The 14,111-nt window shown below is 36.9% G+C and overlaps 1 protein-coding gene across 2 annotated transcripts; it reads left to right on the forward strand.

Annotated features, from left to right (window-relative positions):
* The first annotated feature begins 1,852 nt into the window (after positions 1 to 1,852).
* Positions 1,853 to 9,847, forward strand: LOC131353019 (tumor necrosis factor receptor superfamily member 14-like). Of its 2 annotated transcripts, XM_058389684.1 has the most exons (8): positions 1,853 to 2,663; positions 5,068 to 5,212; positions 5,358 to 5,483; positions 5,617 to 5,772; positions 5,898 to 5,985; positions 7,687 to 7,856; positions 8,000 to 8,041; positions 8,250 to 9,847. In XM_058389684.1, coding segments are annotated over exons 2-8 (714 nt in total). In that variant the 5' UTR covers positions 1,853 to 2,663; positions 5,068 to 5,082; the 3' UTR covers positions 8,252 to 9,847. The 2 variants fall into 2 exon arrangements, with proteins under 2 accessions (XP_058245667.1, XP_058245668.1); XM_058389685.1 differs by lacking the exon at positions 5,358 to 5,483 and having other exon boundaries at positions 1,855 to 2,663.
* The last annotated feature ends 4,264 nt before the right edge of the window (positions 9,848 to 14,111 follow it).

A 14,111-nucleotide genomic window follows, 5' to 3' on the forward strand; every position in this document is an offset into this window, starting at 1 on the left:
TCTCGTGATCTCGAGATAACAAAAGTTGTTTTCTCGTGATCACGACATAATCAGAACCGCGGTGAAGTTTGATATTCGGACATTAGACAGACTTTCGGAAGCGCTAGTTTAGGGACCGTCGACAAATTTCTGAAATGTGGTACTTGTTACTTAACTGACTACGTTCCCCAGTTATTCTAATTTCTTCTTAAATATACATATGGCATGCGGCATTGCAAACAGCATTTGTTTATTTATAAATAAAAATTGAATTAATTGATAGTATTAATTATGTATTATTAATTTATTTTTTTAATAAAAAAAACAACAACAACTATTTCTTCAATAGCTTCTAGGTCATGTGACCCTGTGACCCAAATCTAGTACCAAAATGATCTACTTGAACACCTCCACAGGGTACACCTCTTTGTATCCCAAAGAATCTATTCTTTTATTTTTTATTTAAAAAAAAACCCTATTGTCTTCATTGATTTTTATTCATTTGTTTATTTTCTTCATTTGTTTAACTCCTTTCTTATATAAATAAACAAGTCATTTTATCACGATTACACACTTTTTTTTATTGTTATTACACAATAGTCTTCTTAAACACACAAGCAGCATTTCCATATATTTTTTTCTGGCTGTTTGAAGCTGCAAAGTGCCACAATGGACCTGTTATACACATACACACACACACATATATATATATATATATATATATATATATATATATATATATATATATATACACTTATATTACACACATACATATATACACACATACTTTTGTGTCTCACAAAAGTAAGTACACCCCTCACATTTTTGTAAATATTTTATTAAATCTTTTCATGTGACAACACTGAAGAAATGACACTCTGCTACAATGTAAAGTAGTGAGTGTACAGCCTGTATAACAGTGTATATTTGCTGTCCCCTCAAAATAACTCAACACACAGCCATTAATGTCTAAACTGTTGGCCACAAAAGTGAGTACACCCCTAAGTGGAAATGTCCAAATTGGGCCCAATTAGCCATTTACCCTCCCCAGTGTCATGTGACTCGTTAGTGTTACAAGGTCTCAGGTGTGAATGGGGTAAGAAGACTATTGTGTAATAATAAAAAACGGTGTGTTATCGTGATAAAAAATGACTTGTTTATTTATATAAGAAAGGAGTTAAACAAATGAATAAAATAAACAAATGAATAAAAATAAAAGAAGACATTTTTTGGGATAAGGAGAGGTGTACCTTGTGGCGGTGTCCAAGTAGATTATTTTAGTACTAGTTTTGCGTCACAGGGTCACATGACCTAGAAGCTATTGAAGAAATAGTGTTTTTTTAAAAAAAATAAAAATAACAGAAGACATTTTTGGAATAACAAAGAGGTGTACCCTGTGGAGGTGTCTAAGTAGATCATTTTAGTACTAGTTTTGGGTCACAGGGTCACATGACCTAGAAGCTATTGAAGAAATAGTGTTTTTTAAAAATAAAAATAAAAGAATAGATTCTTTGGGATACAAAGAGGTGTACCCTGTGGAGGTGTTCAAATAGATCATTTTGGTACTAGATTTGGGTCACAGGGTCACATGACCTAGAAGCTATTGAAGAAAGTTTTTTTTTATTAAAAAATAAATTAATAATAGCAAATTAATTCACATGATACATAATTAATACTATCAATTAATTCCATTTTTATTTATAAATAAACAAATGCTGTTTGCACTGCCGCATGCCATATGTATATTTAAGAAGAAATTAGAATAACTGGGGAACGTAGTCAGTTAAGTAACAAGTACCACATTTCAGTCGTACAGAAATTTGTCGACGGTCCCTAAACTAGCGCTTCCGAATGTCTGTCTAATGTCCGAATATCAAACTAACTTCACCGCGGTTCTGATTATGTCGTGATCAGATCTCAGGTCTCAGATTTCTCAAATGTTTCTTAAGTAAGACTCGTGTTGCATCTATGTTTTGTCTCTTTGTTTCTCCTAAGTCACCTTTAGGAGAAATAGAAAAGACACAGTCAAGCTTGTAATGTGAGCTCAATTCAGTCTCATGAGACTAGAAAAACATCTTTCTGAGCAACAAAATTTTGATATGGGCCTCTACGTTTTCACACGTATGATGGTGAATTCTTGTGAGAAGAAATCGTATGTTACTGAGGCAGAGCATACGAAATATGAAAGAGTCTTTCTTCTGTTTTACGACTTACAACTAGACACTGCAGTTTTAATGCTCTACCAAACCGTTTGCACGCGCTGTTTTTATTGATAACAACAGGTTAAAAAATTAACGCGGGTGCTGTAGCTCGGTTTGCTGTGCTGTGCTGTGGACAACTGTTGTTTATTTTTAAAATACAATAAAAGAGAGATGTGGGATAATGTAGCGGTCGGGTAGATTCATAAACACCCGGAAGAGGGACGGATCAGTGACTGGCTAGAGAAGGGCTGTCCGGTTGAGAAGTACTGGACCAATACTGAAGCGGGAATAGAAATGAAATTGCGCGCGAAAATAGCAGAAAGAACAAGCGTCCGAGTAAATTAAGCCAGGAATTCCTAGTAGTGCGTGTTTTTACTATTTTTGTTATTTTTTACATTTTGCATACAATTCTGTGATTCGCGCGTGTTATATATCCACACCGACAGCTTTAAATACAACCACAAGAAATACCGCATCAGAACGGTAAGAATTTAATGTACTAGTAACTAACAGTGCTAAAATATATTTAAAATTATATTATATATAAGGATAACAATAACATGTATTAGGGTAAATCCAAGGTAGAACTTTTTGGCAAATTCGTTAAAGAAACACTAAAAACACTTATCACCTCTATATTGCAAAACTAACAAAAAAAAGGGCATACAACTTTTTTTTCCCCTTTATTACATTCAAAAATAACTTAATGTACCTTTAAATAATAAATAATAATTAATAATATACATAACTGGCCAGTGTAGCTAGGAATGATTAGAAAAGCTCTACAATAAACTGCTCTTTCCCAAGACGTTCATTTCTGCTTGCTTACTTTGCCCTTTTTCTTCTTCCAATTTCAACAAGCTTTATTGGCATGACCATATACATGTTAACTATCAGCTAATTGCATGTGTTTGTGTGCCTGCATATCTCTAAGCTAGACTGAACTGTTAAACGGTCACGTGTCTGCATCAGTAAAGTACAATACTCTACTACAGCATTCAGTGAATGAGCAGCTTATATTAAAATGGAAAAGTCTTTAAAACTAAAGGTGTCATGGACCTGTGAGCAGTATTCAGATCAAGTCAAAACAACAAAATCTGTGAAAAATGTTGTAACGGTCACCCTATCAACTTCTGAGGGGACAAACTACACAAATTTGAGAGAGGTACTTACCGAACGGATTTATAAATTAATCTTTGTGCTAGAACATTAATACATAATCCTTGCATAAACAGAGCCTCAAACCACTGCAACACAAAAAAAAAACCCAAGTCATATACATGCATTTTGGACACTGCTGTTTGGAAAAGAGAGAAAGAAATGAAACCTTATCTGCCCACTGTCCTATTGTCCATATAGTGAACCGAATGTCCTGCAGATTGATGTCCGTTGTGCTAGCTGCTGAGATGAAGAGAAATTGAGAAATGCCAGTTGAAACCTAGAATGAAGAACCAAAATCCAACTGAGATCCAATCACCATGTGCTGAGGTGTAGGCCTATCTGCCACTGACCTCCACCTGCTCCTTTTTGGTAGATTGAAAAGCTTAAGCTTAAGACATAGTCTTTAGACCAAACACTTCCAGACCACATTGAAGTATAAAGCCAGCCACAGAAGGAAATCAGTTACATAAAAAGTCCATTTGACAAGGCCTGAAACCAAAGTTTCCCAATCAGTACTCTGAACAGCTGGGTAAGCATGAGAGAACAATACTTCCATCTCATCAAGCCATAATCACTTCTACTTCTGCTTCTGCGTCTGCTTCTTCTTCTTCTTGTGTTTATTGGTGGTTGGCAGACCGACTTAAAGGGTGCATTTTCGCCATCTACTGAATTGGAGTGTGGAACACAGAATGATGCAAAAGCAAAAAAAAAAAAATTAAAACCTTAATCCATATGACTGTGTCTGAGAGGCATAGTGAAGAGCCAGGGAGGTACTGCTGACAAAGTCAACATCTATACTACCCAAACCTATACTCTGTGCCTCCTTATTAATATTCCACCTGAAGCTTATTAATTTATAATTTTTTAAATTTATTATTTATTTATAAATAAATAATAAATTAAATTTATATTTATTTATTTAATTTATTAATTTTATATTCAGATTCCCAGCAGTATTTCACCACTTTGTTAACTGGATGGTTCATCCAGTACCTTAATCTTAGCTTTAAATTTCTAAATTTTCTAAATCATTTCCCAGATTTCAACCTGTATTGCATTTATAGGAGAAGATCTTATTGCTCCGCAGCATATTCTGAGCGCTTGCGATTGTAGTGCCTCCACCTTTGCAAGATGTGTTTTGGCTGCTGAACTGTACGCCATACTCCTGTAGTCTATGGCTGTTCTTATCAGTGCACAGTAAATTCTTTTGAGTGACAACTGCCCCCATTCCACTTCTGCCAAACATCTCAGTACGTTTATTGCTTTCATACACTTGTCTACTAGTTTCTGAATATGCACTCTAAAATTCAGTTTTGAGTCCATCCACATTCCCAGGAATCTTACTGCTGGCACTAGCTCCAACATTTCCCCGTACATTTTAATGCTCACTGTTGGGTTTGTTTTGCTTTTTGTGAAGCAGATCGCCTGGGTTTTTGCCACTGAAAAACAGAAACCCCATTCATTAGCCCAGTTTTCTACCTTGCTGACAGCAGTCTGCACACATTTCTCCACATGCCTTATATTCCGCCCCCTTTTCCACAGCACTCTATCATCTGCATATAGCGATCTTCCTATTTCTATGTCTATCTGAGAGAAGATGTCATTAATCAATAAGTTGAACAAGATAGGGCTACTGACACTATATGACACTATGTCACATTGCGCTTTTGCCTTTGTGTACACAAAGTAAAATTAGTGCATTTTTTTTTTCATTTCTTTCTTTTAGAGACGTCTCATCAGAATGGTTTCAAATTTGGATCATGCTTTTATTATCACTTCAGTTCTATTCCTGAAGATTGAACTGTGTATTTGTGCTTGTGCACAAGCTGAATATGAGACAAATGGAGAATGCTGCCCCATGTGTCCATCTGGTAATGAGATTTAATATCGAATTATGATCTAGAAATATATTAATAAATGGGGGCGAGTACACATTTACCGTACACTAAAATAGATAAATCCAATTAAGTCTCTATAAGTATCTGATTGTTTATCTCATCGATAATATATTTTTAGGCAGTCGTGTTTTTAGACATTGCACTGAAGTCATCAGCACAACATGTATACAGTGTTTTGGCTCGACTTACACGGATGAACCCAATGGACTTCCAAGCTGCATTAGCTGTACTGTGTGTGAAGTTGGTAAATCTTTCATGTTAAATGTTATGTGCAGTATGTATTTACAATATTTATTACGGGTGTTAGATATGTTCTGTATGGTGATTAGATAGAATATTTTTAAAAATATATATATTTCTTTATTTAATTTTTACAGGACAAGGATTAAGAGTAAAAACCACCTGTACACAGACTTCAGATACAGTCTGTGAGCCCCTGGAGGGATTTTACTGTACTGATGGATACAGGGGCAGCTGCAGATATGCTGTGGAACATAGGAAATGCAGCCCTGGCCAATACATAAAGCAGAAAGGTTGGTGTAATTCACCTGTATTATTTCATACATTTTTCCAGTAGCACATTTATGATCTTCAAACTTCTGGTTTGGAGGAACTGGGATTATTTACGGTTGACCCAGCTGCAAGTGTGTCTTTGCAGGAACAGCATTAAAAGATACTGAATGTGCAGCATGTGCAGATGGCACCTTCTCCAACGGCTCCCTTGAAATGTGTAAACCACATTCAAAGTAAGTGTTCATTTTTCCCAAGTTAGCAAATGATCATTCTGATGAGTACATGAACATTGCATCAGTACCTGAAAGACAAGTAGGCCTACAGCAAAGAAACTCCAATTATTGTAACATTGTATAAACAGTATTTCTTCTCCAAGAGGCTTGTTGCTAAGCATCAACTTAAAATTATATGTATTTGATTTTTTAAAATTGCCACTACTAAATTTTAGCCCTGATTTTCAGTCGCCAACTAGTTTTGCAAAATTGCTGACAAATGCCTGGAATCGGAGGCAAATCGGGGCTCGTCTACGCGAATGACAATCGCGCAGTGTGAATTAACAAAGATGTGATCTGAGATAATCGCCAATGAGATATTGAAATATTTGGTATGCTAAATATCTGGACCTGTCGGCGACTCAAAATTGTGCAGTGTGAAAGGAGTTCTGACTGAAAACTACCTCGGTAATGACCTACAGCCAATGAGAGAGTGAGATATAGGGCAGCAGTCAGTTCGGGGAGGAGTTATAGACCACAATATCAGAGAGCATGGCTTTGGTTGCAGCACAATATTATAGTTTAATAGAGTTAGGATTATATATAAAAAAATATATAGGTTAAAAAAAAGATAAAAAAAAGTCTTAAATATAGTTATATCAGCATAAATAAGCTTTACAATTACATTAAACAGTAATAAAGCAAAAACATTTGCTTGACCAGCCGCATCGGCAGCAGCACATTGCAAAATTATTCATTTGTTCAATTATACAGAATGCACAATCCTTCCCCAGGTTCCCCGTTGTAATGTCCGGGACCCCCGCCCTATGCGGGGCTCGAATCCGGGTGCCCGTGGTGTGTGTGCACACACCAGCACACGGTGGAATGAGACCCATTCGCAGGATTCAGCAAAGCACTGCTTTTATTACATTTAAGACACGACATTGGGAAACAACCGTTACACAAGACATGGTGTGGTTTACAAAACAAGAACAAAACCTAGAGCTTAACTTGGGCATAGAACTTAACAAACAAAAACCAGACAGAAACCACGGTACAGGTAACAATCATGGACAAGGACACAAACACAAGGATCCCTATTTAGGGATAGACATTAGGGCTTATGGGATACAGATGACACAATCAGGATTAGAACAATAGGAAGGGCGAAGCACAAAAGACACACAAAGAAGCAGGCTTCCAAGGTTCACCTGCCAGCGCCCTCTCTGGGCCTGGCAGGGAACTGTCCAGCTGTTCCTCACGCCCGCTCAGACCATTTGTCTCACTTTTTGTGTGGTACCACGTCCATTCTCGCACAAGAACTCTGACCTCACATGTGAGCTTGCGTTATTTCCTTATTATTTCTTGCATATGTTTATGGGCATTGGTGCAGGCAGTGGTAGGTTTCTCACCTACCATGCAGAAGTCATCTGCACTTCATCTAATCATGTGGCAGCAGCACAGTGCATAAAATCATGCAGATACAGGTGAAGTGTTTCAGTTACTGGTAACATCAGACATCATAAAACCTCTATCTTACTATACCCCCCAAAAGCTCACTGACCAGATTATCTGAGAGAGACTGTAAATGATGGCAGCCCTTTTACATCTCTGCAAACTATGTAAACCAATGCAACACTTTTAATGATTCATGACGTTATATTCACCTTTTCCATCTATAATGTGAAAATGTACACGGCATATCTGACTTCACTTTGACAGATGTGGACTTATAGAAATAGAAAAAGGAACAAATTCTTTGGATGTTGAATGTGGAAAAAACCCTCCAGTAGCTCTAATAGCTGGAGCCGTAGCTGGAGTGCTGACTACAGTATTGGCAGTAGCTGGAGCACTGTTTTTTGTTATAAGATGTAGCAGATGCCCATACAGAGGTAAGTTTCATATTAATTTAAATATAGGTGTGTTTTTTTTTTCATTTAAATGTTTCAATTTCAGTCAATTAATTAATTCAATCAATTAAAGTTCAATTTTTAAATTGAAAACCTTTTGTATCCCAAACTATGTTTAAAATCAGCTGATTCTGCTGAGAAAATGGGACCTTCATACAAACACACATGTAAGTATTGGTTTAATGTTACATGTAATATTCTAAATAATTTCTATTCATGAAAATTGAATTAGGTAGATTGCAGTAAGAAACAGAAAATTTTAGAATTAAAGTAAAATATTTAATTTTAGATAATATGATATAAAAGTTTCAAAAAGTGATATAATATTTAAATCTTGCGAATCTTTGTTTCCTGTCATTTTTCTTCTTGTCCTAGAATGGATATGTGTGCCCTTAATCACCGTGGTCATGCGACTTCTCCAGCTGAAAATGACTGTGAAATACAACCTTGTGACCCACAAGACAATGAGTTCACACACATACTGGATATAATGTAATGGCGTTCTCCTCCGGACTGTTACACAAATACGGCATAATCTGCATGGAAGCATCATCAAAAAGGAAAGCCAGTTGTCCGAAATCAGATGCATTTCTGAAAAAGCTCTGTAGACTTGTTAAGTAAAACGTTTGGGGCAAAATCACCAGAAGTATGTTAGGAGAAAGCCATCGTACCTTTTTAGGCCACAACTGCTGCTCCTTAACAAAAACACGAGAAGATTGAGCGAGGCACCATGAGTGTTTACGAAACACAAAGGACACACCTGTTAGTGTTGGGAGGTCCGGCTCTTTTCAAAGATCCGGGTCTTTTTGCTTGGCTCCCTTAGAACAGCCAGCTCTTACAGCTCCCAAATGGCTTCAAAATGGCTCTTCATTTACTGTCCCTAGGAGCCTTCTATTTTAGCCTAATTTAGCAATTATTAATGTTTTGTGTGTTGGTAAGCAATTTTTTATTCAGTGTTTTCATAAAGCCTTATTTTTATGCATTATTTTTCATTACAAAAAAAAAATACACCATTACTATTGTTTAACATTTTATTCAAACCTTTAAATTAATAAGTGAACACAGAACCACAGCAAACAAATCAAATAAATAAAGGCCAAAGTGTTAACATTATGACACTTTAGATAAAAGTCTTTAGTGCAGTTTTCCATTCAGAAATATCAGATGCTGATTTCTTCTCTCTGAGATGTGAGCTCAGGAAAGAGGAGGATGTACTGATACATTATAATGTATATATTTTTACTATATTCACTGCACATTACACACAGTTAATAATAAAGGGCACTAAAGATATACTGAATATGCGTTGAACATAATGTATACCATATGAACATAATGTATATTAAATTCTTAAAAAACATGGCAAATAAATTCTGTGGTCTGCAGTAATCACAGAAAACCTCACTTACTGTATCCCTTTCCTCATGTGTAGAAAGCCTTATGGAACAAACTACTTCCAGGGTGTGTGACCTGCTCATGGTCTGTGTTATACTCAGTATAGTTGCCCTTTATTCTGAGCACTGAGTATAAATGACTTACTTTATAATTATACCAAAATGGCATCTCTGTTGATATAAATATCACAAAGTGTTATCTGCACAATGTGTCACTAGCCCTGAAATGCATACAGACATCAAAACTTACTGTGTTTAGGCTGTTATTATGGTGCTAAATGATGGTGCTGGAGATATAGATGATTTGATTTCCTGTGATTTGTGTCTTATTTACTACATCTATTAACTATCTCACGTCAAGTGTGTACAAGATACACAGAACTATGTTTGCTGCCATCTCAGCTGATCGGTCCTTGATGGTCTTTTCAGAGTGGCATTTCTCGAATTTCTTTAAAGCCAGTAACCAGAGCTTGGGATTGAACCTGAGCACTGCACCACTATGCTCTCTTTTTGTAACAATTAACGAATTTGTACCAAATAAAATAACAGAAGTAACCTAGACAAGCCTCCCTCTCCTTTCTCTGTGGTTGTTTGTGAGTGTATTTGTGTCAGATAAACAGGCACATTGGTGTTTCAGTCAAATAAAGCCATGGTCCTGGTTCACACATTTGTCAGAACATCTATATTTCGTGTAACTTATGTTTTGTGTCAACTATTTTTGAATCACATTACCTTTCTACAAAAGAGTTTCAGATCTTGTTTACTGTATTTAAAAAAAAAAACATTGTGTATGGTTTTTAACAAGATGTTCTTAAAAATGTTCATTAGTTCACGTGTTGTAAAAAATCAATACATTTTGATCAGAGAGGTCTCCATGTGTCTATATCTAGGTAATGATTGTGTCTGGACTTAAAGCATTATTCTAACTTTTACTTGCTTGTAGAGTATATGCATACATTTAAAAAAACTTTGTCCAAACAGGGATCTGTACTGCCATTACATATAAAGCTAAATGTGGGCAAAGTGAATATCAGAAGCTGGAGATTGTTGTCCTATGTGTATAATAGGTATGATATGGTAATACTTTATTAATTGAATTGAGTCTTTAAGTAGCAGAATGTATTACCTAGCTAAATAACTAAGAAGTTACTATAAAAGTTATGAAATGGCAGAAAAAGGAATTAATTGATCTTCAGTTACTGCTTTATGTTGTTCAGGGTTGTAGGATAGAGACTAAGTGGAAGGCCAGATTTATTGCAGTGCATCACACATAATCAGACATTTCAAACACATATGCAGTCCACAGAAGTGTAAAACAAAATAACAAATCCAAAAACACAATGATAATTCAGACAAACCAGAAAAGGTAGGTATAGTTTGTGAATGAAATTCTTACCACTGATTGGCAAGACATCTGTCACTCAAGATATACAGGATAGATAGATCGATAGATCAATCGATCTTTAAATGTATGTGAATGTAATATGGAGTTGTTCTACCCTTTGCAGCCATAACAGTGTGTGTTTATGGGAATTTTTGACCATTCCTCTAAAAGTGTATTTGTGGGGTCAGGCACTGATGTTGGACAAGAAGGCCTGGCTCACAGTCTCCATTTTAATTCATCACGAAGGTGAATTATTCATCCAAGTGTTAATTACATTAGCTATTGATCATGTGGTTTATGCTTACATAGCATTGAGATACCATGTTAATGTCAATGTTAAAAGGTTGTGTTTTTGTGTTGGCTAGTGGAGGATGAGCTCCACCAAATCAGAAGCTTGGCCCACTCTGGCCCCACACCACATAACAGCCAATAATAAAATTGGTGCAATATTCAATTGAGCTCTCAATTCAATTCAACTGAGAACGTGCTGAATTACGAACAGGGCTGTACCATTGAGGTCCCCAAGGTCCGGATCTCTGTATTTTTCCAATAACAAAAGTTGTAACCTAAGAGAGAGAGGCTGTCCTCACTATCCACTGCAGGGTCTTACGATCCGAGACAGTGCAATTCCCAAACCAGGCAGTGATGCAGCCGCTCAGGACGCACTTGATGGTCCCTCTGTAGAACATGGTCAGGATGGGGGGAGGGAGGGAGATGGGCTTTCCTTAGCCTCTGCAGGAAGTAGAGACACTGCTGGGCTTTCTTAGTTATGGAGCTGGTGTTGAGTGACCAGGTGCAGTTCTCCACCCAGTGAACACCAAGGAATTTGGTGCTCTTGACGATCTCTACAGAGCATCCGTCAACGAACAGCGAAGACTGGCCACTATGTGCTCTCCTAAAGTCAACAAGTAATTGCTGGCTTTACACCCGGCTGTTAGCTGTTGCACCTCCTCTCGGTAGGCTGACTTGTGGTGCTTGAGACCCACCACGGTCGTGTCATCGGCAAACTTAATGATGTGGTTCGAGCTGTGCATTGCTGCACAGTTGTGAGTCAGCAGAGTGAACCGCAGTGGGCTGAGCACACAGTGCTCAGTGTGGTGGTGCTGGTGATGCTGTTCCCCACCCGGCTGACTGAGGTCTCTCAGTCAGGAAGTCCAGGATCCACTTGTCTAAAATGATTAAACATGAATATCTGCTAACCCAATATTTATATTCTTCATTTTCACAGACGACAATGAAAAGACTTTATCAGTCAAAGCTCAGGTTTAGGAAGGGAATAAATACAGGGAGACTGCAATAAACAGAAAGAGAGATGGTGATGGAGATGAGAGATGTGCAGGTTGACCTACTGCCCACTGTGGGATCAAAATGGGATTAGCATTCTTACAATTATGGTATAATTACTACAGAAATTTATGTTCTTTGTTAATTGCAGTGGAAACTGTAGGCTCAATTTGTCATAATACTGTTATTGAATATATATATATATATATATATATATATATATATATATATATATATATATATATATATATATATATATATTAATACAACTGGTCTGTTTGAACAAGAGACCTTCCAAGAACGCTGCTATTTCACCAATTTTTCACCAATAGATCTGGGATTTTTCACCTTGGTCAGTGCTTGCACGTTTCATACATACTGACAGTCTAGAGTTAACTTTAGCGCAACTTTCATAGTTAAGCCAGTAGGTGGCGGTAAATGACTCTTTATGTGTCATAAACCTTTCATTGTACAAAAACTTTGATTAATTAAAGAAGGAAACAAGTTGCTGATTTTTGATGCTTATAATCTGGACACAGAAGAATTGCACTGGCATTTGATTAAAATCCATTTAAAAATAATCTTTGAAATATTTCTTAAGGCCATTCCTGTGTGGGATATGTTATTGTGTACTGTCAAAAATAAACAAACTACATCTTCACTATTTCCAGTTTACAGCGTGGATCATTCACTGCAAAAGTTTATCTGATTCTCACCAGAACACAGCTACCACTTCATCCATTTGCGGCAATGAGGTCGGAGAAATAGATGATTCAAGTTCATCAGCAGCTTCCAATACACTATACTTCTAACCCTGGGCACATGACAAATTATTGAGACATTGATATTTTGTCATAATACTATTATTGAATATATTGAATATTTGATTAAAATCCATTTAAAATAATTAAAATGATTATTTTATTATAATAAATTATTAAAACAATTTGCGGCAATGAGTAATGAATAATTTATTGCTGTTTTTCTATTACATTTGCACTAGCCACAGATTTAATTGCATTTTCTCTTACGTACTTACAGCTCTATCTCCTTTAACCCCTGACTCCCCATGCCGCGCTGTGCACCTGCTCCGGGCCCAGCTCTATTCTACGCCTATAGCTGGGTACAATGACCCGATGATAAAAAATGTCTTATATCAGAATAAATAAGCTTTACATCAAACAGAAACAAAGCAAAAACATTGCTTGACCAGCTGCATCAGCAGCAGCACATTGCAAAATTATTCATTTGTTCAATTATACAGAACGCACAATCCTTGTTCCCCACACAGACCATTTGGCTCGCTTTTTGCATGGTACCACCTCTCCGATCCCACGTGTGATCTTGCGTTATTTCCTTATTATTTCTCGTGTATGTTTATGGGCATTGGTGCAAGCAGGGGTAGGTTTCTCACCTACCATGCAGAAGGCCCAGGTTCAATTCCAACCTAATGCCCAAACCCCAGCCACTGGATGCAGTGCCGGTCCCAAGCCCAGATAAAATGGGAGGGTTGCATCAGGAAGGTCATCCGGCGTAAAACCTGTGCCAAGTTGTTGTGCGAAACCTCCTATCATCGATCCTATCATTGTGCAGTGTGAACAAAGCAGCGACTGAATGCTACCCTAGATAGTCGTGCAGTGTGAACTCAGCATAAATCTAGCTATAATGCTCTCCCTCTATTAATCACCCTCACCCCCGGAAAAATTGTCCGGTATCAAATCAGTCCATGGTACAAAAAAGGTTGGGGAACCCTGCTTTAAGCTATCTTAAAAATTGTAAATTTGTCTTAATCTATAGCTAAAAGGCAAGCATCTTTACTGTTTCGTATTCTTCATAACTGGAATAATTGTTCTGTTTAACATTTCTGTCCACCCAATTTTTCCATTTTTCCATTCCACTGTATAATAAGTCAAAGTCAAAGAAGCTTTACTGTCACTTCAACCATATATAGCTGATGCAGTTCACAGTGAAATGAAACAAAGTTCCTCTTAGACCAAAGGTGCTACACACAACACAGACAAAGTACAGTGACACAGACAGACATAGAGCTAAACATACAGATAAAAAACTAAACTATACTTAAGGTGCAGTCTTTAAACTAGACATACAACAGAAGTGCACAGGATGACGAGACAAGACAGTGCAGACAAACAACATATAGACTGACTATGCAAA

This window comes from Hemibagrus wyckioides, linkage group LG05, assembly GCF_019097595.1.
Source record: "Hemibagrus wyckioides isolate EC202008001 linkage group LG05, SWU_Hwy_1.0, whole genome shotgun sequence".
Lineage (NCBI taxonomy): Eukaryota > Metazoa > Chordata > Actinopteri > Siluriformes > Bagridae > Hemibagrus > Hemibagrus wyckioides.

Bases quoted from the DNA above. Each gene is read 5' to 3' on its own strand.
- LOC131353019 (XM_058389684.1), top strand. From the start codon at position 5,083: ATGGTTTCAAATTTGGATCATGCTTTTATTATCACTTCAGTTCTATTC. The intron at 5,484-5,616 runs GTAAATCTTTCA...TAATTTTTACAG, and splicing joins CTGTACTGTGTGTGAAGTTG to GACAAGGATTAAGAGTAAAA. The intron at 5,773-5,897 runs GTTGGTGTAATT...GTGTCTTTGCAG, and splicing joins CCAATACATAAAGCAGAAAG to GAACAGCATTAAAAGATACT.